The sequence below is a fragment of the Pristiophorus japonicus genome, chromosome 2 (assembly GCF_044704955.1).
Source record: "Pristiophorus japonicus isolate sPriJap1 chromosome 2, sPriJap1.hap1, whole genome shotgun sequence".
Taxonomy (NCBI): Eukaryota; Metazoa; Chordata; class Chondrichthyes; family Pristiophoridae; genus Pristiophorus; species Pristiophorus japonicus.
In genome coordinates this window covers 268,038,182-268,065,563 of record NC_091978.1, presented here as the reverse complement: position 1 = coordinate 268,065,563, position 27,382 = coordinate 268,038,182, and the positions used below count along the sequence as shown (strand labels likewise).

At 44.8% G+C, this 27,382-nt stretch overlaps 1 protein-coding gene across 1 annotated transcript in view; it reads left to right on the top strand.

Annotated features, from left to right (window-relative positions):
- The window catches only part of tll1 (tolloid-like 1), a 454,505-nt gene that overhangs the window by 310,736 nt on the left and 116,387 nt on the right, over positions 1 to 27,382 (top strand). Inside the window, exon 9 of the mRNA XM_070864299.1 lies at positions 21,341 to 21,456. Coding sequence (XP_070720400.1) covers positions 21,341 to 21,456 — 116 coding nt within the window. The remainder of the gene's footprint in view (positions 1 to 21,340; positions 21,457 to 27,382) is intronic.

Below are 27,382 nucleotides of genomic sequence, written 5' to 3'. Positions count from 1 at the left end.
ATGGGCTAAGGTTTGGCAGATGGAATACAATGTCAGAAAGTGTGAGGTCATCCACCTTGGGAAAAAAAAACAGTAAAAGGGAATATTATTTGAATGGGGAGAAATTACAACATGCTGCGATGCAGAGGGACCTGGGGGTCCTTGTGCATGAATCCCAAAAAGTTAGTTTGCAGGTGCAGCAGGTAATCAGGAAGGCGAATGGAATGTTGGCCTTCATTGTGAGAGGGATGGAGTACAAAAGCAGGGAGGTCCTGCTGCAACTGTACAGGGTATTGGTGAGGCCGCACCTAGCTTTGGAGAGGGTACAGAGACGATTCACTAGTCTGATACCGGAGATGAGGGGGTTACCTTATGATAATAGATTGAGTAGACGGGGTCTTTACTCGTTGGAGTTCAGAAGGATGAGAGGTGATCTTATAGAATCATTTAAAATAATGAAAGGGATAGACAAAATAGAGGCAGAGAGGTTGTTTCCACTGGTCGGGAAGACTAGAACTAGGGGGCACAGCCTCAAAATACGAGGGAGCCAATTTAAACCGAGTTGAGAAGGAATTTCTTCTCCCAGAGGGTTGTGAATCTGTGGAATTCTCTGCCCAAGGAAGCAGTTGAGGCTAGCTCATTGAATGTATTCAAATCACAGATGGATAGATTTTTAACCAATAAGGGAATTAAGGGTTATGGGGAGCGGGCGGGTAAGTGGAGCTGAGTCCATGGCCAGATCAGCCATGATCTTGTTGAATGGCGGAGCAGGCTCGAGGGGCTAGATGGCCTACTCCTGTTCCTAATTCTTATGTTCTTATGTATCAGAACCAGAAGTGTAAGTTTGTCAGGATAACTTGCGAGGAACTTCAATGCGCAGTCTTGTGCATGTACCATGATTCCAATAGCAACATTTGTGGTCAGAATCTAGGCTGGAGTCTCAACTGGGCAATTTGGAAACATCAGCAGGTCCACAATAATACAGAACCATTTCTATTAGAAATGTTCTGCAAAATAAATAGAATAATGTAACAAGAAAGTAGCAATACATTTACATTTGTTCAAAAGCAAAATACTGCGGATGCTGGAAATCTGAAATATAAAATCGTCGTGGTTGAAGCGGTGGCCTTTTGAGCGAAATTCTGCTCTGGCTTTTTTTTTCAGCGGACCAAAAGTCGGTCATAATGGGGGCGGATGTGCGGCGGTGAGCGGAAGTTTTCACACTAGAGGGACAGAAGTGGAGGGGGGTGCGGTGGACGGGCGGAGTGTCTGTCGCTCTCCCTCATCAGCATAGTGCTGATGATGTCATCATGGCGCCGCGTCACCATGACTCTCCCCTTCACTTAAAGGGGAGATCGGTATGATCGTGTGATTCTTTAAGTTCGGTCCACTGGGCCAACAGGGATGGTTTTGGCTGGGCCAGTAGCTGTTGGCAGCCCGGCCGAACCCAGGGGCATAATTGTCAACCAGACCTGGCAGTCGGCCGGAAAAAAAAAGATGGCAGCCACAGCAGTCGGTCCGCCCCTTTAATGGCAAGTACTCCAAAGCAGTGCACTGGCAGAAAAAGCTTCTGGTGGCACTGAGCGGTGGCAGCAAGATTTTTTTCCGCGGAATTTCGCCATCGGCGGTGCGCGCTCTGATGATGCACTTAGGACGGATTGGCGGCAGCAGCAGAGTGGTAGTGGGGGAGTGGCTCACCAGCGGGATACCACAGGAGCGGAATTTTGAAAATGGCAGCCATTCCACGAAAAATCTGTGGCCATTGCACTCCGCAGTGTGGCCGCCAATTTCCGGCAGTCACGGGCCTTAGGGAAGGGGCAATTTCGGTCCCATAGAGTACAAAAGCAAGAAAGATATGCTAAACATTTATAAAGCACTGGATATGCCCCAGCTGGAATATTGTGTTCAATTCTGGGCACCACATATTAGGAAGGATGTCAAGGCCTTGGAGAGGATCAGAGGTCAGAAGAGATTGACTCGAATGGTACCAAGGATGAGGGACTTCAGTTATGTAGAGAGACTGAAGAAGCTTGGGTTGTTTTTCTTCGAGCAGAGAAGGTTAAGAGATTTGATTATCGGTGTTCAGAAGCATGAATGATTTTGATAGAGTAAATAAGGAGAAATTGTTTCCAGTGGCAGAAGGGTCGGTAACCAAAGGATACAGATTTAAGGTGATTGACAAAAGAACCAGAGACGACATTTTTTACCCACCGCGAATTATGATCTGGAATGCACTGCCTGAAAGGGTGGAGGCAGCAGATTCAATAGTAATATTCTAAAGGGAACTGGATAAATACTTGAAGGGAAAGAAAATTACAGGTCTATTGGGAAAGTGCAGGGGATTAATTGGATAGCTCTCCCAAAGAGCCGGCACAGGATCAATGGGCCGAATAGCCTCCATTTATGCTCTTTGTTTCTATGATTCTATATTTATTTTAGATTTATTCTTTTATCTCATTAAAAAACATGCAGATCATCTTTAGTGGTCTGTGTTTGTGTTTGACGTGAATAAATTCCACAATATCAGGATCCATAACACTAGAACACTTCCTTAATGACTGAGATTTTGATCAAATGTGGCTAGTTCAAGTTCAGGTACAGTGTAGAATTCATTTATTTTGAAAGGACCATTCTATTGATTTAGTTCAAAGAGTAAACAAAAGCTGCATTCCCCAGAAGATATGCATTTTATTCTTTTGAGCATTACCTGAAACAGGGTAGCAGCCGTCTTCCTGGCCCCACAACAATAATTTTAGTACTTACCTTTCAGGTTTCTTCCCCTTGCCCGCCAGGTTTTACTAAGCGGAGTATCCATGGCACATGCTCTGTCAAGTAGATCGTTAAAATTGCTTTGGGCTCTTAGGTATGTTCAAAGACCCCAGTTTGCATGGATTCATAAGGCTTCTTCCTGATTCAGGCAGGTGCCTCAGCCACCATGTAAATTTCAACAACAATATGGTGGCCAGTGGGAAAGAAAGTGGGATTGGAGCAGTAAGTCCATTGCTGCGATTTAAAATCCACTACCACCGTTTTCCATCAGGAGGAGGAAGTTAAAACCCCCATGCATTTTTATTTCACCACAGGAAATATGTTAATATTACAGTATGTGCAATGTGCCCAAAGTTACTTTTCAAACGATATTATTTTAAGCATTCATTTAACATATCCAAAAATTAGAGTGCTTACTATTCATTAAAAAGCAGGAAAGTCACGATAATATTTAAGCTATTGAAATATTTTAATTAAAATTGACATAGCATTCAACTGAAGTGCAATTTCTTCAGTTGTGGTACAGGCATCTTTTATTTATGGATACTATATGATAATTATGTTTCATAAGATTTCAGTCCTTAAAAGTGGAAGCATAAAGCCTTCTGGATTTGATTTCAGATCAGATCAAGGCAAGCTGCTTAAAGTAATGAGACCTACATATTGCTATTTGTAAGACAGGTGGCCTTGTTGAGGAAAAGGTCATAGCATTTCTCTTTCTTTATTTAAAAATTACCTTTTTAGCTGATTTGTGATGTATAAGTAATCCTCTAATTTCAGAACTCTTATGCAGCACTGGGATGTAGTATAACATTTTTCCTATCTGTTCAAATGGCGGAAGATCTGTTAAGCAATCCTTTCTATTGTAAGCCTGATTATAAAGTTTACAGAGCTTTCGATAACAGTATGAAATAGATTGTGTTCTAACTTTCAAAAATCGATGATTATTAGAAATACAAGCATTAGAACTGATTATTCTAACGTTATAGGATTATTGATCACAGATAAAATCTCAACCACCAGAGCATCTGGAAAACATTGAGGTCTGTAGCCTTTGGCAATGTGGGAACTCATGATGTATTTCACAGTTTGAAGCCATTTTAGACCTAATCTTGTCCCTACTTTCAGACTTGTTTTGACATTACACATGATTTGCGTTAGCATCTTTATACGTCAATCCACTCCAATGAAAGGTCAAAACAGAAAAGGAGAGCATTGCAAAGGCTAAACTAAGAGAGGACATCGATGGCCAAGGAATAAATAGTTATAAAATAGGAGTGCAAAAAGATGGTTAAAATAAAGTGAGAGGAACTGCTATTAAAAATGAGTTCAACTGTCTGTACAGTGATACACACAGGCCCTGAAATTCACGGTCCCAGGAAGGACCGCTCCTGCCCGTTTGCGGCGGCCATTCGTCAGAATCGAGCTCAAATTGGGCTCAACTGGCCGCCCCGATGTAAATTCGGCCCAGGAGGTTTTGCAGCGGTGTGGGCCACCACTGACTCTCGTGGCGGTGTGGGGCTTGCGGCTGCAGTGACACACTAAAAGTGCGCACCGCTGCCACTCCAACCCGGACTGATTTTCAGCGTGAAAAAGCCGGTTCTTTAGCTGACGGTGCCCCGACCAGCTTTTTGGGTTGGTGCAGAGTGACAGAGATCTCGGAGCCGTGGGAGCGAAGAGAGACAAGAAGGTAAGATCCAAACCTGAGGGTGGGTTGGAAGCTCCCCAGAGTCCTCGAAGTAATAGCAGCTGAGTCGGTCTCACAGAGAAGATCGGTAAGAGATCATCTGGGGGAGATCAGCGGGCTCCGGACAGGACGAGGTCCCGGAGCTAAGCTCCGTATTACACAGCAACAAGACCAGAAGCCTCTTTAATGAACTGGAGAAGTTCAGCACTGTAAAGTCCTGTCCCCTCAGTACAGATTCACACGAGGCATGCAGTGAAGTCAAGGTCACTCTGGACCTGCACCTTTATTTCACAGCTCTGCAATGCTGCACTTGCCTGAGACCTGTCCTTATATACCTTCTCTTGCAAGTGCACCCCTGGTGGTAAGGTATGCTGGTGGTTACAGGTCATATCTTATTACAGTCATGTATAACATGACATCACCCTCCCCCAAGGTCGTATTGTCTTTATAAGTTCAGTCTCTCAGGTGGTCTACGCTCTCGCGTGGAGCGTCTGAGTTGTGGTTCAGTTGTTTGCCTTGGTGTCTGTTTTTCTTTGGGTGTGGTTGCTGGTATCTCACTTGAGCTGTCTGTTTCGATTGGTGTGATTGTTTTGACTCGCCTGGGCTGTCTGTTGGGATTGCCCTTTCCTCAGGTTGTTCCCTCTGTCTGTCCACCAGGTGTGGTACGAGTTCCACATTGTAGTCTGCCTCTGGTTCCGCAGTGTTGTTGGTAAATCTGCTTTTGACTTGGTCTACATGCCTCCGGCAGGTTTTGCCATTGTCCATTTGTACTACCAGTAGCCTGTTTCCTTCATTGCCCGTTACTGTCGCTGCAAGCCATTTGGGACCCCTGCCATAGTTTAGTACAAACACTTTGTCCCCTACCTCATTCCATCTCCCCCTCGAATTTCTGTCATGGTACTCAGTCAGCTTACGGCGCTTTGCCTCAACGATTTTGTGCATGTCTGGGAGGATGAATGAGAGCCTTGTTTTTAAAGTCCTTTTCATCAACAGTTGCGCGGGGGGGATCCCAGTCAGTGAGTGCGGACGAGATCTGTATGCCAGCAGCAGTCGCGACAGGCGACCCTGCAGTGTGGGACCTTGGATTTTAAGCTTGCCTTGTTTAATGATTTGCACTGCTCTCTCTGCCTGGCCATTGGAGGCCGGCTTGAACGGTGCCGTCTTGACGTGATTTATGCCGTGGTCACTTATAAAGTCTTGGAATTCTGCGATGGTGAAGCACGGACCATTGTCACTGACCAATACGTCAGGGATTCCGAGCATTGCTAACATGGTTGCGAGGCTCTCCACAGTGGTGGAGGTTGTGCTCGAGTTTAAAATGGTGCATTCAATCCAATTTGAAAATGCATCTACAACTACGAGGAACATTTTGCCCATGAATGGGCCCGCATAGTCTATGTGCACCCGTGACCACGGTTTGGCAGGCCAGGGCCAGGGGCTCAGTGGAGCCTCCCTGGGGGCATTGCTGAGTTGGGCACAAATGGTGCACCTTCGGACGCACAGCTCCAAGTCCACGTCAATACCAGGCCACCAGACGTGGAATCTGGCTATGGCCTTCATGAGAACAATCCCCGGGTGCTCGCGGTGGAGCTCCCGGACATATGCCTCTCTGCCTCGCAGAGGCATGACTACTCGGCTGCCCCACATCAGGCAGTCTGCTTGTAGTGATAACTCATGCATGCGCCTGCGAAAGGGTTTTAATTCCTCGGGGCAGGCATCGTGAGCCTCTGCCCAGTCACCAGCTAGGACACATCTTTTTACTAAGGATAACGTGGGGTCGCTGGCTGTCCAGACTCTGATTTGGCAAGCCGTCATGGGCGAACCTGTGGACTCAAAGGCATTGATTGCCATGACTATCTCACAGTCCTGTTCGTCAGACTCTTCTGTGGTCGCCAGGGGTAGCCTGCTGAGCGCGTCGGCACAGTTGTCTGTGCCTGGTCTGTGCCTTATGGTATAGTCGTAGGACGCCAGCATGAGTGCCCACCGTTGAATTCGCGCCGAGGCGTTGGCGTTTATTGCCTTGCTCTCGGATAGGAGGGACGTGAGGGGCTTGTGGTCGGTTTCTAACACGAACTTGGCCCCGAAAAGGTATTGGTGCATCTTTTTGACACCGTACACGCACGCGAGCGCCTCCTTGTCTACCATTCCATACCCGTGCTCCGCCCGCGAAAGTGACTTGGAGGCATAAGCTATGGGTTGTAATTTGCCCGCACTATTGACATGTTGCAAGATGCACCCGACCCCATATGCTGACGCATCGCATGTGAGAACTAGCTTTTTACCTGGGTCAAAGAAAGTCAAAACACTGTTGGAACACAGAAGGTTGCGTGCCTTATTGAAGGCGCGTTCCTGGGCGTCCCCCCAAAACCAATCGCACCCCTTCCTGAGTAGCACGTGGAGAGGCTCCAGCAGCGTGCTTAAGTTCTGCATAAAGTTCCCAAAGTAATTGAGTAGCCCGAGAAAGGCACGCAGTTCTGAGACATTCCGGGACCTGGGTGCCAGGCAAATTGCTTCTGTTTTGGACTCTGTTGGGCGGATTCCATCAGCGGCAATCCTTCTGCCCAAAAATTCAACCTCGGGTGCGAGAAACAGGCACTTGGATTTCTTGACTCGTAGGCCTATCCGATTCAACCGCTTTAGTACTTCCTCCAAATTACGGAGATGGGAGTCGGTGTCCCTGCCCGTATGTCGTCTTGAAATACAACTGTCCCCGGGATGGACTTGAGCAGACTCTCCATGTTGCGCTGGAATATGGCAGTTGCCGACCTGATGCCGAATGGGCATCGATTGTACATGAAAAGGCCTCGATGTGTGTTGATGGTGGTGAGTAGCTTGGGTTCCTCGGTCAATTCTTGCGTCATATATGCAGATGTGAGGTCTAATTTTGAGAAAAGATTACCTCCAGCCAATGTGGCAATTAAGTCCTCCGCTCTGGGCAGCGGGTACTGGTCCTGTAGGGAGACTCTGTTTATGGTAGATTTATAGTCCCCACAGATTCGTACGGATCCATCAGGCTTCATGACTGGTACGATGGGACTTGCCCAGTCGCTAAATTCCACAGGTGATATAATGCCTTCCCGCAGAAGCCTGTCTAGTTCATGTTCAACCTTTTCCCTCATCACATAGGGTACAGCTCTGGCCTTGTGATGGACCGGTCTAGCATCCTGTGTGATGTAGATTTTGACTTTGGCCCCTTTGAAAGTGCCCACACCTGGCTGAAAGAGATGTGCAAATCGCTTTATAACTGTTGAGCAGGAGGTCCGTTCCTCTAATGACATGGCATGAACATCATCCCATTTCCAGTTTAGTTTTGCCAGCCAGCTTCTCCCCAGCAGTGCTGGGAGGTCTCCGGGGACAATCCACAGGGGAAGTCGGTTCACTGTCCCTTTGTGTGTGACAGAGAGCATGGCGCTGCCGAGGACTGGTACGATTTCTTTGGTATATGTCGTTAGTTTGGTGTCGACCCTTGTGAGTTTTGGTCTGTCTCTTTTATGCGCCACAGTTGTTCAAATTATTGAGTGCCCATGAAAGATTGACTTGCTCCCGTATCCAGCTCCATGTTGACAGATATCCCGTTGAGTAGGACCCTCATCATTATAGGAGGCGTCCTGTTGTAGGAGCAGCGGCCATTGATCGTGTTGACCCGCTGTACATCGGTGTCCCGGGTACTGTCCCCACCATCTTCTGGTCCGCTTTCCGACCCATCCGATTCATATACCAGCTGAGCTGCCGTTTTTTTCCACATGCGGGCCAAATGCCCTGTATATTCACAATTTCTGCAAACAGCCTGCTGAAATCGACATCCCCGTGATGAGTGCCCACCCCCACACCTCCAGCACAGACTTGTTCCATTGTTCACAGTGTTCCCAAAGAATGAGCTGCATCTGGTTGATCTCTCTTGAGCTTCTCTCAGTTTGTAGTTGATTGCTCGCATTGTGGGTTGATGAGGTGTGAACGGCCGTTCCTGTGGCCCTTGATGGCTTCTGCCTGCTGTCGAGAGCCTGTTCTCCCGGTTTTGTCTGTATGTGGGGGTAGCAGCTTGTTTAGTGCTGTGAACTTCTTGTTCCGATATTTCGTTAGTTGTCGTACCTGCATTGTAAATCAACCTCGTTTCTTCTTCCCCTCCCAAGAATGTCTGTGCAACCAGTGCTGCTGCCTCCAAGGCCTATTCCTTCAATGAAAAAGTCTCTCAGTATTTCTCTCCTCAGTTCATCGGAGAACTCACATAAACTAGCCAACCTCCGAAGTTCCGCCACGAAGTTGGGTATGCTCTGGCCCGCACAGTGTCTGTAGTTGTAGAACCTGTGTCTGGCCATGTGTAGGCTGCTCGCTGGCTTCAAGTGGTCTCTTACCAGTGTGCTCCATTCTTCAAATGACTTGCCTGCTAGTTTCTCGGGTGCCAACAGATCCTTCATTAAAGCGTATGTTTTAGAGCCACAGCTGGTCAAGAGATGGGCTCTTCTCTTGTCTGCCTTATCGTCGCCTAACCAGTCTTTGGTTACAAAGCTTTGCTGGAGCCTTTCTATAAAGTCCTCCCAATTGTCTCCCGCATTGTACTTTTCATCTGATCCGTTGTTCGCCTTTCTGTGGATTCTGTAATCCCGTAACGCGTCGCCACTGTAAAGTCCTGTCCCCTCAGTACAGATTCACACGAGGCATGTAGTGAAGTCAAGGTCACTCTGGACCTGCACCTTTATTTCACAGCTCTGGAATGCTGCACTTGCCTGAGACCTGTCCTTATATACCTGTCTCTTGCAAGTGCACCCCTGGTGGTAAGGTATGCTGGTGGTTACAGGTCATATCTTATTACAGTCATGTATAGCATGTTAGGATACAGTTATATATAATAATGTAAGATACATGACAAGCACAGAATCTGCACTCAAGCGGAGGGAGAGAGTGTGGAAAGAGAGAGGTTGAGAGAGAGAGTAAGAGAGCGAGAAATAGAGATCCCGAGATTCACAGAGAAAATGGAAATCTCAATCCAGGGGCTCCGTTGCCCCAGCTCAGCATTCCACGCGGTAACAATGGGAATCTGTTCTACCACTGCCGCCTCCAGGCTAGATCCAACATCATCGTCAACACCTTCACTGAGGTATATGAAAGCATAGGCCTTGCACTAAACATCGGTAAGACAAAGGTTCTCTACCAACCTGACCCTGCCACGCAGCACTGTACCCCGGTTATCAAAATCCACGGTGAGGCCTTGGACAACGTGGACCATTTTCCATACCTTGAGAGCCTACTGTCAGTAAGAACAGACATTGACGACAATGTCCAATACTGCCTTCTGTGTGCCACCGCAGCCTTCGTTCGCCAGAGGAAGAGCGCGTTTGAAGACCAGGACTCCAAATCTGGCACCAAGCTTATTTGTAGTGATACCCACCCTCCTATATGGCTCAGAGACATGGACTATATACAGCAGGCACCTCAAAGCACTTTAGAATTACCACCAACGCTGCCTCCGAAAGATCCTGCAAATCCATTGGGAGGACAGATGCACCAATGTCAGTGTTCTCGCCCAGGCCAACATCTCTAGCATCGAAGCACTGACCATGCTCAATCAGCTCCGATGGATGGGCCACATCATCCGCATGCCTCACACCAGACTCCCAAAGCAAGCATTTTTCTCGGAGCCTCAACGCAGCAAGCAAGCCCAGATGGGCAGAGGAAATGCTTCAAGGACACCCTCAAAGCTTCCTTGATAAAGTGCAACATCCCCACCGGCACCTGGGAATCCCTGATCCAAAGTGGAGGAAGAGCATCCAGGAGGGTGTTTAGCACCTCGAGTCTCATCACCGAGAGCAACCAGAAACCAAATGCAGACAGCGGAAGGAGCATGCATCAACCCAGGCTCCCCACCCACCCTTTCCTTCAACCAATATTTGCCCTACCTGTGATAGACTGTCAATCCACATTGGACTTTTAGAGTGGAGGCAAGTCATCCTCGACTCCGAGGGACTATCTATGCTGATGATGATGCTCCCCTCACATTATATAGCAGCCCAGATATAGGTACGAAAAATACTGATTTAATACAAAATCAATATATCTACAAACAACTACCAGAACAATAAACAGTGCCGAAAAATAATATATAAACATCATTTAGCACCCATATGCATTTCCGTATAACCCCTCTTATGTGTGCCTAACCTGCGACTTAGCCTCAGTGTCTCCCCTGTGGCTGACTCATCGGTCTGGGAAGGCTGCTGTCTTCCCTATGTGGAAGCTGAAGATGTCCTTCTAGGATGCCCTTGAGCAGCTTTGGGCCTGGAAGGGCCGGCTGGAGACTGGTCAACACCCTCTTGGGAGGATTCAGTCTGGCTTGGCTCGGGCGAGGCCATGTGTGGAGGCACTGGTGGAGTGACAGGTCTGGGGCCAGGAATGCTGCGAGCTGGAGGGAGCGCATCATCCGTATCCTGGCCTAAGGAGCCTGAGTAAGTCACCAGGGGTGGCACTCACCAGGGAGCTCAGGTTGGTGCTGTGGCGCCACAATAGAAGGTCCCCCAAAGGTTCCCCGTGGCCCAGCCGCGAAAGCAACACTGAAGTCTCGGGGAGCATCCAGCTGAGACTCCATGTGAGCAGTCACTGTCTGAAAGCCACCAGATATGACAGCACTTAGTTGCTCCATCGACTCTTGCAGAGCCACGGCCATCCTCTCCAAAGCAGCACCGATACGTTCGTTCCCTCGCTCCTGTGCTGCAATGGCAGCTGCCACATCACCCTAAGGGTGAATTTCCCATGGGAGTAACACCCCAATTAAGATTGCAAATTTCAGCTTTGCAGGGCTAATAAGACTAGAACACCTTTTTTGCGGTCAAAAAGCTGAATTTGGATCCAATGGCCGCCGCAAACTTTGCGGCGCTAATCGGAGAAAAAAGGCCTTAACACCACGAACTTTCTGGCTGCACTGAATTTCGGCACCACAGTGTCCTGTAATAAAACAAGTGAACTGGAGGCAGCAATACATTGCGAGGAACCAGATATAGTAGGAATTACTGAGACACGGGATACAGAAAAATCAGGAATGGGAATTAAACATTGCAGGATATAACATATTTAGAAATGATAGAAAGTGAATAAGGTGAGGTGAAGTAACTGTACTTATTAGAGATAACATAATGGCAGTAGAAAAAAGTGACGTAGGTATCAGTAAAACAGAAATTGAATCCATGTGGATAGAAATAAAAGATAATAATGGATCAATCCAACTAGTCGAGGTAGTCTACAGACTACCTAATAGTGGAATGGAGGTGGAGGAAGAAATATGCTAACAATTTAGGGAAATGAGTAAAAAACATAGAATAATAATCATGGGGGATTTCAACCACCCCGATATTAATTGGCCAGAAGAGTTAGGTAAAGGGGATAAGGGGATGGAGTTCCTACAATGTGTACAGGACTCCTTTCTAACCCAATATATATGAAGCCCCACAAGGGGGGATTCACTATGGGATCTAGTAATGGGGAATGAACCAGAGCAGATGATAAAAGTAAAAGGAGGGGAACATCTAGGTAATCGTGACCATAATATAATAGGCTTTAAGATGATAATTGAGAAGGACAGAAGTAGGATGAAAACCAGGGTATCAGATTGGAGAAAAGCCGATTTTATGGGGCTGAGAACAGAACTTGGGAAAATAAAATGGAAAACCATATTGGCAAACAATGATGTAGAACAGCAAGGCAAAACATTTGAAACGGTGTTCAACAAAGTCCAGGAAAAATATATTCTGCTGAAAAACAAGAACAAGATAAGCACCATAGATGAATAAAAATATAAGGGAAAAATTGAGGGTAAGGAAAGAGGCATACATACACTAAGCACATGGACAGTAGGGGAGAGCATGATAAGGGAAAATACAAAGAGATTAGGAGAAATTTAAAATAAAAAATTATGAAGGCAAAGATAAGCTATGAAATGAATTATCAAGGAACATAAAACAAAACAGTAAAATATTCTACAAGCATATAAATACAAAAAGGAAACTCGGGATGGGAATAGGGCCGCTAAGGGATGGACAGGATAAAATCATAGGCAGTAATAGAGAAATGGCAGAAATATTAAATAATTACTTCGCTGGAGTATTTACCAAGGAGACAGATCAGGTAGACGTGACATTGAATAATGAGATTAGAAATGAGATAACCACATTTAAAATAAAAAGATGAGAAATATTAAATAAACTAATTAAACTCAAAGAGGATAAAACCCCTGGTCCGGACAGATTACATGTGTGCATTTTAAAAGAATCTAGGGAAGAGATAGCAGACAATTAATACACATATTTAATAATTTATTAGAAAAATGTGTAGTGCCAGAGGATTGGTGGATAGCTAACATAATACGTATATTTAAGAAGGGAGATAGAACATGTTCAGGAAACCACAGACCAGTCAGCTTAACATCGGTGGCAGGAAAGATAATGGAATGTCTACTAAAGGAGAAAATAGAAGAACATTTAGAAAACAAAAATATAATGAATAGTCAGCATGGATTTCAAAAGGGAAAGACTTGCTTACCCAACCTTATTGAATATTTTGAAGAGGTAACAGAGAGTGTAGACAAGGGTAATGCAGATATTCAAAAGGCCTTCAATAAGGTACCACATAATAGACCCAATGAATATGGTTCGAGAATGCAGAGTCAGGGGACAAGTAGCAAAATGGATAGCTAACTGGCTTCTAGACACAAAGCAGCGTGTAGGGGTAAAGGGTAGCTATTCAGAGTGGCAGAAGGTGGGTAGTGGTGTTCCACAAGGATCAGTGCTGAGACCAAAGTTCAAAATTTATATTTAGACTTGGAATCAAAAACACAATTCCTAAATTTGCAGATGACACCAAATTGGAGAGGGAGGGATAATTAATACTGAGGAGGACTGCAACAAATTACAAGAAGACAGTAATAAACTTGCAGAACGGGCACAGTTGGAGTACTGCATACAATTCTGGTCGCCATATTATAAAAAGGATACAGAGACACTGGAGAGGGTGCAAAAACGATTTACAAGGATAATATCAGAAATGCAAGTGCCTACCTATCAGGAAAGGATGAACAGGCTGGTCCTCTTCTTTTGAAAAGGAAAGGCTGAGGGGTGACCTAATAAAGGTCTTTATCTACTCTATCAAAACCTTTCATAAGTTTACAAAGAATGTTTCCACTTGTGGGGAAGACCAAAACTAGAGGTCATCAATATAAGATAGTCACCAAGAAATCAAATAGGGAATCAGACAACATGTCTTTACCCAGAGAGTGGTAAGAATGTGGATCTTGCTACCACAGGGTGTGGTTGAGGTGTATGGTATAATGCCTTTAAGGGGAGAACATAAGAACATAAGAAATAGGAGCAGGAGTAGGCCATACGGCCCCTCAGGCCTGCTCCACCATTTAATACGATCATGGTTGATCCGACTACGGACTCAGGTCCACTTCACCGCCCGCTCCCCATAACCCCTTATTCCCTTATCGGTTAAGAAATTGTCTATCTCTGTCTTAAATTTATTCAATGACCCAGCTTCCACAGCTCTCTGAGGCGGTGAATTCCACAGATTTACAACCCTCTGAGAGAAGAAATTCCTCCTCAATTCAGTTTTACATGGGCGGACCCTTATTGTAAGATCATGTCCTCTAGTTCTAGTCTCCCCTATGAGCGGAAACATTCTCTCTGCATCCGCTTTGTCAAACCCCCTCATAATCTTATACGTTTCGATAAGACCACCTCTCATTCTTCTGAATTCCAATGAATAGAGGCCCAACCTACTCAACCTTTCCTCATAAGTCAACCCCCTCATCTCCGGAATCAACTTAGTGAACCTTCTCTGAACTGCCTCCAAAGCAAATATATCCTTTCTTAAATATGGAAACCAAAACTGCACGCAGTATTCCAGGTGTGGCCTCACAAATACCCAGTATAACTGTAGCAAGACTTCCCTGCTTTTATACTCCATCCCCTTTGCAATAAAGGCCAATAGTCCTGATCATTTGCTGTACCTGCACCAGGATCCCAGGTCCCGCTGTACTGCAGCATTTTGTAATTTTTCTTCATTTAAATAATAACTTGCTCTTTGATTTTTTTTCTGCCAAAGTGCATGACCTCACACGTTCCAACATTATACTCCATCTGCCAATTTTTTGCCCACTCACTAAGCCTATCAATGTCCTTTTTGCAGGTTTTTTATATCCTCCTCTCACATTGCTTTTCCTCCCATCTATGTATCGTCAGCACACTTGGCTACATTACACTCGGTCCCTTCATCCAAGTTGTTAATATAGATTGTAAATAGTTGGGGTGCCAGCACTGATCTCTGCGGCACCCCACTAGTTACTGATTGCCAACCCAAGAATTAACCATTTATCCCGACTTTCTGTTTTCTGTTAGTTAGCCAATCCTCTATCCATGCTGATATATTTACTCCAACCCCGTAAACTTTTATTTTGTGCAGTATCCTTTTATGTGGCACCTTGTCAAATGCCTTCTGGAAGTCCAAATACACCACATCCACAGTTCCCCTTTTAAGAATTCCAGCAAATTTGTCAAACATGACTTCCCCTTCATAAATCCATGCTGACTCTGCCTGACTGAATAATGCTTTTCCAAATGTCCTGCTACTGCTTCTTTAATAATGGACTCCAACATTTTCCCAACCACAGATGTTAGGCCTGGAGGTTAGATTAACATATGAAGAAGAAGGGACTAGACGGTTATGCTTATAGAGTTAGGTGAGGAAAGACAGGAGGAGGCTCGAGTGGAGCATAAACGCTGAACAGGCCTGTTTCTATTGTGTATATCCTATGTAAAGTGACATATGCACACATGCACAAACCAGATACCTATAATTAGACCAATAGTGTAAACAAGAGAGATTTACTCACTTCATCCATGTTATAAGAGAATTCGAATCAGACAACCAAATATGGTTTGTGACGTAATCCTTTTACTGTGTTCGGCCAAGTCTTTGACACACGCAATGTCTCTATGCAGTAGACATACAGAGAAAATACCCAATTACCCCATTTTTCTTCTGGATAGAGATGTAATCTTTGTCGATCTTTTCAATCCTGACTGTCTCCACAAATTGTTAAGGAAAGCTCAAGCTTTTTATAGGGCTCTAGTCATGCACACTGTCCATGCTAATTAATTATGGCATGACGAGTGTTACTGTGAGCAAGACTCCTAGAAATGAGGTCGTTTCTACAACACTTCCAGATGCTAACTTGTTTATTGTCTTGACCCATTGTCCATTTCCTTACCTTAAGACTAACTTGCCTATCTCATTTCACAATTTGCCAATAAAAAGAACTCAACGTGTTCAAATCACACATCCTGCACTTTCAGCAGAAGCTGAACAGCAGTCAGCTAAATTGTACTGTGACACATTAAAAGAAAGAAATACTTGGATTTATATAACGCCTTTCATGACCACCGGATATCACGAAGCGCTTTACAGCCAATGAAGTACTTTTGGAGTGTAGTCACTGTTGTAATGTGGGAAGCTTGGCAGCCAATTTGCACACAAGCAAGCTCCCACAAACAGCAATGTGGTAATGACCAGATCATTTTTTTTGTTATGTTGATTGAGGGATTAATATTGGCCTGGGCACTGGGGAAAACTCCCCTGCTCTTCTGTGAAATAGGATCTTTTATGTTCACCTGAGAGGGCAAATGGGGCCTCGGTTTAACCTCTCATCCAAAAGACGGCACCTCCGACAGTGCAGCACTCCCTCAGAACTGCAATAGAGTGCTAGCTTAGATTTTTTTTATGCTCAAGTCCCTGGAGGGGACTTGAACCCACAACCTTTTGATTGAGGCGAGAGCGCTACCCACTGAGCCACAGCTGACACGTAAAGCTTCCTGAGAATGAACAACTTTAACCATTTAATTATTTCTAACTACAATACAAATTCACAAACCATTTATAAGTAAAAAGAAAGCAAAAATCCATCATCATTTGTGATTAAACCTAATCCAAATCTCAAGTATCATCATCATCATCATAGGCAGACCCTCGGAATCGAGGAAGACTTGCCTCCACTCCTGAAGTGAGTTCTTTGATGGCTGAACAGTCCAATACGAAAGCCAGAGATTCCATCACAGGTGGGACAGATAGTCGTTGAGGGAAGGGGTGGGTGGGACTGGTTTGCCGCACGCTCTTTCCGCTGCCTGCGCTTGATTTCTGCATGCTCTCAGCATTGAGACCCGAGGTGCTCAGCGCCCTCTCAGATGCACTTCGTCCACTTAGGGCGGTCTTGGGCCAGGGACTGCCAGGTGTCAGTGGGAATGTCGCACTTTATCAGGGAGGCTTTGAGGGTGTCCTTGTAGCGTTTCCGATGCCCACCTTTGGCTCGTTTGCAATGAAGGAGCTCCGAGTAGAGCACTTGCTTTGGGAGTCACGTGTCTGGCATGCAAACTATGTGGCCTGCCCAGCGGAGTTGATCGAGTGTGGTCAGTGCTTCAATGCTGGGGATGTTAGCCTGGATGAGGACGCTGATGTTGGTGCACCTGTCCTCCCAAGGGATTTGTAGGATCTTGCAGAGACATCATTGGTGATATTTCTCCAGCAACTTGAGGTGTCTGCTGTACATGGTCCATGTCTCTGAGCCATACAGGAGGGAAGGTATTACTACAGCCCTGTAGACCATGAGCTTGGTGGCAGTTTTGAGGGCCTGGTCTTCAAACACTCTTTTCCTCAGGCGGCCGAAGGCTACACTGGCGCACTGGAGGCGGTGTTGGATTTCATAGTCGATGCCTGCTCTTGTTGATAGGAGGCTCCTGAGATATGGGAAGTGGTCCATGGTGTCCAAGGTCACACCGTGGATCTTGATGACTGGGGGGCAGTGCTGTGTGGTGAGGACAGGCTGGTGGAGGACCTTTGTCTTACGGATGCATAGCATAAGGCCCATGCTTTCATACGCCTCAATAAATACGTCGACTATGTCCTCGAGTTCAGCCTTTGTATGTGCGCAGATGCAGGCGTCGTCCACGTACTGTAGCTTGACGACAGACGTTGGGGTGGTCTTGGATCTGGCCTGGAGACTGCACAGGTTGAACAGATTCCCACTGGTTCTGTAGTTTATTTCCACTCCAGCGGGGAGCTTGTTGAGTGTGAGGTGGGGTATGGCGGCGAGAAAGATTGAGAAGAGGGTTGGGGCGATGACGCAGCCCTGCTTGACCCCGGTCCAGATGTGGATTGGGTCTGTGATGGATCCGTTGGTAAGGACCACGGCCTGCATGTCTTCGTGAAGCAGGCGAAGGATGGTGACGAACTTTTGGGGGCATCCGAAACGGAGGACACTCCATAGACCCTCATGGTTGACATTGTCAAAGGCCTTTGTAAGGTCGAAGAAGGCCATGTATAAGGGCTGCCGCTGTTCCCTGCATTTTTCCTGTAGCTGTCGCGCTGCAAAAATCATGTCCGTTGTGCCCCATAGGGGACGAAATCCGCACTGTGACTCCGGGAGGAGCTCCTCGGCCATGGGAAGAAGACAGTTGAGGAGGACTCCAGCGACGACTTTCCCAGTGGCTGATAGCGGGGAGATTCCTCTGTCGTTGCCACTGTCGGATACTCTCAAGTATATATGATAAGGGTATCTTACAATGTCAACTCAGATGCTGAGTGTGGAATAATCCAAAGCAACTCAGGATGTAAACTATGCCGAATAAATATTCTATGTGCATGTGGAGTTTTAAATCCTCAGCAAAATTTTTTGTTTTTTTCTTCTTGTGTTAGTAGACAGCCAAGCTATTGTCAATGATTGATTATTTTAAATTAAATGAATGGCAGATTGTAGTAACTACTGGTGAGAAATGGATTAACATGCTCTACAAAACAGGCCAGAGGATCGATCATCTACTCTGTTTGGCTGTAGCAGCAAAGATTTTGTGCAGTATCAGGACTGTTTCTGCTATCTGCTGTGCAGTGGATGACAGATTGGGTTCAGCAGGTTATGACTGTCACAGGTGAATGTGGTAGTGTGATTATTAGGAGGACATTGAATTATATCAGCTCAGATAACATTTTTAACTCTCAGTCTTTAGTCTCTTGTAATATCTAAAAACAATTTTTGTACTCTGTACTTTCTTGCCAAATGTGGTATGATGTGTTGTATAGTTTGTTCTTTTATCTCTCTTTTTGTACGCACTTCTTTAGCTCAGGTCATGGAGGACTGACTTTTGTGCACCAGCTCTCTGCAGTTACATCGCCATGACCAGCTCCCTCACCCTGATGGCAAATCATAGGTCCATGGGTCTTTGATGCCATGGAGATAAGAGAGCTGGGTTTGTTAAACCCTGGAGTGCAGCCAACGAAGGAAGGAAGACTGAATCCTCATCAGCTACACTGATGTAGTGTAAAAGCGCCTTTGTTGAGTACTGTATTCTGCTAACTGGACTATGCGGATGACTTAAGTTAATTAGATCTACCATGCCCTCCCACACCTGTACACACAGTTGGCTCTCATATTGGACTGTTCAGCCACCTAAGGACTCGTTTTTAGAGTGGAAGTACGTCTTCCTCGATTCCGAGGGACTGCCTATGATGATGATGATGATGATGACACAGTTGGCTCAATTGTAATGATTTTGGTCATACCATATTAAGTTTGACTTTAGGAACAGAACAACCTGTGCAAACCACCCTTTTATAATGGTGTTTCTCAAATTATTTTGAAACCTATTATATATTAGGAGTACAGCCAAGCATTCAAAGAGTAAATCCATTTTTTTAGCATTCAAATGAATAAAGTTATCACAGTAGATCTATTCACAGTACTGACAGCTCAGAACTGTCGTGTATATTTTCATTTTACTGAGTGTTGTCATTTGTCGTCATTAACTTGTGGTAAATTGTATTCTCCAAGGTTTTAACAATGCTGCAATTTCCTGCTGACAAACAGGTGATGACTGAAAAAACACATTATTATTCATTGTGCTGTGACAAAAATGCTAATCTTATGTGGAAATCATTCAAGATCACTTCAGAAAAATGGAATATTTTAAATAGTTCATGAGGTGAAATTGCTGTAGATTTAAGGTCACCAACATCAGTTTACTGCTGTGACAGGTCTAATTTACTTGAACATTAATTATAAGAAGTGGCAGCAGTTGATATTATTAATACCAATCAAACACAGTGGTATAGTACAATTAATCAATCTCGCACTAGCTAATGGAATGATTGGCAGCTCAGACGATGGCTCTACAGATGTGTCTGTTGTTCCACTGTGTTTTAGACCAATGTAGCCGATACTTTGCTTCTTGCATAATTCAACCTGTTGTGGATATCAAATTCTGTTTTCATAGTAAAATAGTAACAAATTTGGTGTGTTTTGGTTCATTTTATTTTACAGTTGGTGTTTTTTGTTCCTGTTTAAAAATAATTGGTTATGTTTGAGGGTATTGCCAGACTTCCCAAAGCACCTGCTAAAAATCTGCAAAAGGACATAGACAGGCTAAATGAGTGGGCAAAAATTTGGCAGATGGAGTATAATGTTGGAAAGTGTGAGGTCATGCACTTTGGCAGAAAAAAAATCAAAGAGCAAGTTATTATTTAAATGGAGAAAGATTGCAAAGTGCCACAGTACAGCGGGACCTGGGGGTACTTGTGCATGAAACACAAAAGGATAGTATGCAGGTACAGCAAGTGATCAGGAAGGCCAATGGTATCTTGGCCTTTATTGCAAAGGGGATGGAGTTTAAAAGCAGGGACGTCTTGCTACAGCTATACAGGGTATTGGTGAGGCCACACATGGAATACTGCATGCAACAGTTTTGGTTTCCATATTTACAAAAGGATATACTTGCTTTGGAGGCAGTTCAGAGAAGGTTCACTAGGTTGATTCCGGGGATGAGGGGGTTGACTTATGAGGAAAGGTTGAGTAGGTTGAGCCTCTACTCATTGGAAATCAGAAGAATGAGAGGTGATCTTATTGAAACGTATAAGATTATGAGCGGGCTTCACAAGGTGGATGCAGAGAGGATGTTTCCACTGATGGGGGAGACTAGAATTAGAGATCATAATCTTAGAATAAGGTGCCGCTCATTTAAAACAGAGATGAGATGGAATTTCTTCTCTCAGAGGGTTGTTAATCTGTGGAATTCGCTGCCTCAGAGAGCTGTGGAAGCTGGGACATTGAACAAATTTAAGACAGAAATAGACAGTTTCTTAAACGATAAGGGGTTATGGGAAGTGGGCGGGGAAGTGGAGCTGAGTCCATGATCAGATCAGCCATGATCTTATTGAATGGTGGAGCAGGCTCGAGGGGCCGTATGGCCTACTCCTGTTCCTATTTCTTATGTTCTTATGTTCTTAATAGGCCCAGCATGATCTGTGTTTCCTGAGAGAAATCATAGGTCTGCGTCTGAACTGATTGAAGGCCCTAGGAGGAAAAGAAACAAAGGTAATTGATCTCCATAGGATTAATTACCAGAAAAAAGTTTTCCCTCTATTCCCCGCAGGGAATGAAAATAAATATTTGCTCCATTTTCTTCAGCCCAATTCTTGCCTCACAATCCGTCTCTCAAAGCGGCATGATATCATTCTGAGATCTGCCACTTCAATGGGGTGGGTACCTCTTGCACAGGTGCAGTGATTAATGCAAATTTTTGCCTGAGACCTATTTCATCCCTCTGAGCCCATATGCGATCAACTAACAAAATAGAGCAGGGATCGAACTTCATTTTATTATATGAAGGTTGCAGAAAGTAACATTGCAGATTTTAACAAATTATTATTTAGTATGGTTCAGGATCTTGATATGATTGTGTTTCTGTTTGGAATCAGTATTTTACTTTGTAAGTTGGAATTGGACAGGCATTTAACAAAATCCATATTATGTCTTCCTCAATTTCGAGGTACTGCCTATGATGATGATGATGATGATGATAAATCTTCTTTCCTCTGCAGCTTGTGGAGAAACACTTCAAGATTCAACCAGTAATTTCTCATCTCCGGGATTTCCTAATGGATACCCCTCTTATACTCATTGTGTTTGGAGAATCTCAGTTACACCTGGTGAAAAGGTAATATATATTGGAATAGCCTCTGGTTGTCCTGTGCCTACAGTATAATCCATAGATGTTGCCTGCACTACTTTATTTTAAAGGTCCGTCTTGGTAATTATTGAGACAATGTAAATGACAAGACTTGTATGTTAGACGACAAACTATAATAGTGCTTGTTTCGGTGCATGACGAAAACAGTTATTGGTGTATTTATAAACTCAGATGTGGGCACACTTTGTAAGCCATTGTGGTTAGATCAGGAATTCATATACATGAAACAATAATATATGCTGTAATGCACGAAGAACATCTCCTCACTATGAGATGAGGCACAAGAGAATCAATTAAATATTTAACACCAACAATAAATTGCATTTATGTAGTGCCTTTAACATAGTAAAATGTTCCAAGGCACTTAACATGACGAGTGTGTATACTTGGGGCTTTATGGTGTTTTGATACCCACACACAATACCTGTTGCCTTCTAGTAATCTGAAACACGTTCAGGATCTGAGTGCTTCCATCCTTGGCGCTATCTTGCACCAGACATTGGGCCCAAGTTTCCGATGCTGCTGAAAACGGCGCACCTCGGTGATTTAAGTAACCTATCTGGGAAAAAAAGTGCGCCGAAATCTTACCGGGGAATTCTCCAGACATGACTTCACAGTAAAAGATAATCTGTTACCATTTTGATCAAAAACTTTAGGCACAAATGCTTTGGACTACTAAGAAAATTAAATGTTCAGAAATGTTTACATTCTTTTATCCAGCCCAGAAAAGTAATTTAAGAAAGCCTGCAAGATTTTTATTTTCAAACTTCTAGAAGACAAATTAATTGAACAATGGGGTGCAAATTGGTATGTGCTAAATCCATTAATTGGGCGTTAAATGGCTGCAATACTGACCAATTTAGCAGAAGGATGGCCCACGCTCAATTTGCACGTGCGTTTGGGTCACTGCTAAATTTGTCATGCTCATTTTATAGACGTGCAGGAGGGTTACCTAAAGCGACCCCCAGGCTCCTTGCATGTGTTAATTAGAGGCCTGTTGCTGGATTATCTCTGGAAGATTTGTTTATAATGAGCAGAGCAGGTGCTGGGCCTGTCCTGCTCCAAATTTTTCAGCAGCCCCTGCCATCCCCAATGAAAGGTAAGTTTAAAAAATCCTTCTTATGGATCCAGGAGGATCAGGATTATTTCCATGACTCCACAGTCATTGCGCTTGGACTCCCACCCCCAACGCCCACCCTCGCCTTGCCTCGTTTACAAAACTCCAACCCTCCTCCTGGGACTTATCTTTGCAGGGAGGCAAGCAGACCAACATTCTGCATCTTCAGTGTGCAAACTGCCTGTAGAGGCATGGGCCTGAAGATGGACCCAGATGGATTTCTACCCCATTGACTTTTGCTCAGTCATCTACACACATTAATCATATTTGTATTATGGAATCTGCGTTTAAAGTGTGGCACTTACTGTGTCAGGAAATTTACTTTAGAGATTATAGAAATATGTACTGTGGTATGAGTAAGCACTGAAAGACTTAAAGGGGCTGAAATTGTCCCATGTCCCATTTGGGGGTGGTAACCTTCCAGGCCCGGGACTTTTACTGCCCGGGCCTAAAGTCCTGTCCCCGGCGTGCAATTGAGCTTGCGCCCCTCAAAGGGGAGAGGTGCTCCTACAGCAACAGCGTGGCACTTAACAGTGACGTGCTACAACGCCCCTCCCCTTCAGTTAAAGGGAAGGGCTGCTGCGTGCTCTGCAAGCCCTTTGGTGGCCTCCACTGGGCCACCAGGGACACACTCGACTGGGCCAGTGGCCTGGCACCCAAAAGAGAGTGCCATACTGCTAGATGGCGGCCCGGTCGAGGCGAGAGCCGCCATTGTTGGGCCGACCAAAGAGTCGGCTGACAAAATAAAATGGTGGCCCAGGACGCACACGACTTCCCCATGAAGCTCGCGCTGATATCGGCCCACATCAGCCTTGCACTATCCCCCGCAGGGAGTAAAGAGTCGACGCAAAGATGTCATCACCTATTGCGCACCGGCCCGGGGTGTTAACCACAAGGCGTGCTGCTACCAGCATATCGCCCCCAAAATCTCGGGCAATTTCACCCGAGGTGCTACCACCCCACACCCCCGAGTAAAAAGGCCATTGTGCCCCATTAGCGCCTCCCGGCGGCACTGATGGAGTGCTAAAAAGGGACAACTTTGGCCCCAAGAGCTTTGAAGCTTAATTCATATATAACCAATAATTGGATAATGTGGTTGATCCAAACCCAGTGCTTTATGGCCTTCCATGCCTTTTAGTTTTGTGCTCCAATGGAGAAAACTGCAGCATATGGACTTTTTCATGATTTTTAGAGTTTTTTTACACTTATTACTTGTCTTGTGTATCAAGGCATTGTTGAAACAACTAGATTTTTGTTTATTGTCTGTGAATGGGCAGAAGAATCTAGCCCTGCTACTAAGTCAATTCAAAAAACAGTAAAGAAAAAGCACATTAAACACATTTTTGCCCATTTTAACCTTTTAAGCTGTTCGGTAGATTTTCAAGCACTTGCATGTATTGAGGTACCTCCTTCAAATCAATTGAAATCAATTTCTAAATCAATTTTAAGTGGGTTATTCCATCAGTTGGAAAGTCGAGGCAAAGATTGCTGTAAGCACACAACTAAACACTGACATTTTGACACTAATCTATTGTACTGTCATCATACTATATTGTGGGACATTTTGTTCTTTAATTATAGATTATGTTAGCACTTGGAAAATGTGTTATTAATTGTAAACCATTTTGCTCCTGGATATAGAATCATAGAATGGTTACAGCACAGAAGGAGGACATTCAGCCCATCGAGCCCGAGCCCGTGCCTGCTCTCTGCAAGAGCACTTAACATAAGAACATAAGAAATAGAAACAGGAGTAGGCCATATGGCCCCTTGATCCTGCTCCGCCATTCAATAAGATCATGGCTGATCTGATCATGGGTTCAGTTCCACTTCCCCGCCCGCTCCCCATTACCCCTTATCTCCTTATCGTTTAAGAAATTGTCTATTTCTGTCTTAAATTTATTCAATGTCCCAGTTTCCACAACTCTCTAAGGCAGCGAATTCCACAGATTCACAACCCTCTGAGAAAAAAAAATTCCTCCTCATCTCTGTTTTAAATGGGCGGCCCCTTATTCTAAGATCATGCCCTGTAGTTCTAGTCTCTCCCAACAGTGGAAACATCCTCTCTGCATCCACTTTGTCAAGCCCCCTCATAATCTTATACGTTTCGATAAAATCACCTCTCATTCTTCTGAATTCCAATCAGTAGAGGCCCAACCTACTCAACCTTTCCTCATAAGTCAAATCCCTCATCCCCGGAATCAACCTCATGAACCTTCTCTGAACTGCCTCCAATGCTTCAGCTCGTCCCACTCCCGTGCCCGTTCCCTGTAGCCCTGCAATTTTTTTCCTTCAGGTACTTATCCAATTCCTTTTTGAAAACCATGATTGAATCTGCCTCCACCACCTTTTCAGGAAGTGCATTCCAGAACCTAACCACTCGCTGCGTAAAAAAGTTTTCCCTGGTGTCGCCTTTGGTTCTTCCACCAATCACTTTAAATCTGTATCCTCTGGTTCTCGATCCTTCTGCCAATTGGATCAGTTTCTCTATCTACTCTGTCTAGACTCCACATGATTTTGAACACCTCTTTCAAATCTCCTCTCAATCTTCTCTGCTCTAAGGAGAACAACCCCAACTTCTGCAGTGTATCCACATAACTGAAGTCCCTCATTCCTGGAACCATTCTTGTAAATCTTTTCTGCGCCCTCTCTATGGCCTTCACATCCTTCCTAAAGTGCAGTGCCCAGAATTGGACACGATACTCCAATTGAGGCCGAACCAGTGTTTTATATATACCAATATATAGACAATAGGTACAAGAAAGAGAGAGATCATTCTTATCTAAATTACCATTATCAATAGAAATAGAGAACAAAAAAAGGAAAGTCAGGGAGCCGACCAATAGTGTGTCAACGTGCCTACCGCAGCTGTATTAGTGGTTTATCTAATTCCTTTAATCCAAGTCAACCTGATTGTTTGTATCATGAAAATCCACCAGTTTGGTTAGTGCTGATAAGATTGTAAAAAGGGAGTCTACTTTTGAAAAAAGAGGCATCAGCAGAAGTTAAATAAAGGTCTGTATATATTACAAAAGCTAAATTGTATGACCAGCACAGGATTACAGGAATGAGTTCAATCTCAGGTATCGGATAACAAACAATCTGAAGTTTGTTCTTCTGGTCTATTGTCACCTGAACCCGTTCATTGAATTACACTCTTGTAATCCATTCCAGCCATCTCCATTTTCTATTTTCCATGAATTTCTTCCTCTTTGATTAAAAAAAACAATAATGATCTTTGTTTCGATTTTTCTCTGCTTGCATTTCCTATTGCTCTCCATCTTTTTAGTAGTCCTTTCCTTGGCCCGGAATTTGCAATCGTAATACAGGTGCAGCGTCCCGAATCTGAAGCCCTCGAGACCGAGCCTGTTCCGGATTCCGCGTTTTTCCGGATTTTGGAACGTCTTTCTGATGTCACGGATCCAGAAACACCCAAGCCCAGGTTCGGGTATTTCCGGATTTCGGAACGTCAGAAAGGTCGGGGGTGGGGGGGGGGGTGGGGGTGCGGGGATGGGGTGTGCTCACCGAGGAGCTGTTCGGGTCGCTGGCCCCATCGATGAGGTCGTTGGGCGAGGCCCTGTCGCCAAGGAGTTGTTTGGGCACGGCCCGCCACCAAGGAATTGTTTCGGCGGGGTCCCGCCGCCGAGGAGCTGATCGGGCGGGGCCCCACTGAGGAGGAGCTGTTCGGGCGGCCCCATCACGGAGGAGCTGTTCGGCTGGGCTGGTGACGAGGCCCTGATCTAAGGGCAGCTGCGGCAAGATGAGGCGAGGCCCGAGGTTGGGCGGCGTGGCGAGGGGCGGCGAGGCAAGGACTGGCCTGAGGTCAGGTAGCAGCGGCGGTGAGGCGAGGCCCGAGGTCGAGCAGTAGCGGGACCTTGGTCAGCAGGGTCAGCAGGTCCGGATTCCGGAACATTTTACGGATTTCGGACAACCCTGCCACAATTTGGTCAGGATTCCAGAACATTCCGGAATTCCGGATTTTGTACGCTGCACCTGTAATGGTGAGGCAGTTTGCGTTCGCCATTATTACTGGGTAAAACTAACAGCAACTTCTTGCAACTGCATATGCGCAGTTAAATGCGGAAATCCGGAAGTTGCTGTTGGAGATATCGTGCTCCTCCACAGGGGGCGCTGTAGCAGGCTTCACATAGAAATCACTGATTTGGCATGAACTTAAACTAATTACCCACTATTCTCACTGTAAAGATTGATGAACAAGGCTGAAGTTTTCAATCAGGAAAAACTGAGTTTTTAACGGTATACTAAGTCACAATTATTGCTGAACAAATTTTCTGAAAATTTTATTTTACACGTGTAGTCTCATTCCCTCAGAAGAAAATTTAAATGTTGCAGATTTAAAAAATAATTAAAATTAAAATATCTATCATGTGTTTTGCTATTTAACTTTCTCCATTAATCCCATATATATGTCCCAATCTTTATTTCACTTTCTGTACAATGATTTAAATATAATTTATATTTCCTACTTTTTACTTCTTTATTATTTAAGTTTCTCCATTATTCCCATAGAAGAACATAACAACATAAGAAATAGGAGCAGGAGTAGGCCATTTGGCCCCTTGAGCCTGCTCCGCCATTTAATAAGATTATAGCTGATCTGATCTTGGGCTCAGCTCCACTTCCTGCCTGCTCCCCATAACCCTTCACTCCCTTATCGCTCAAAAATCTGTCTATCTCCACCTTAAATATATTCAATGACCCCCACCTCCAAAGTGGCAGAGAATTCCACAGATTTAGAATCCTCTGAGAAGAAAT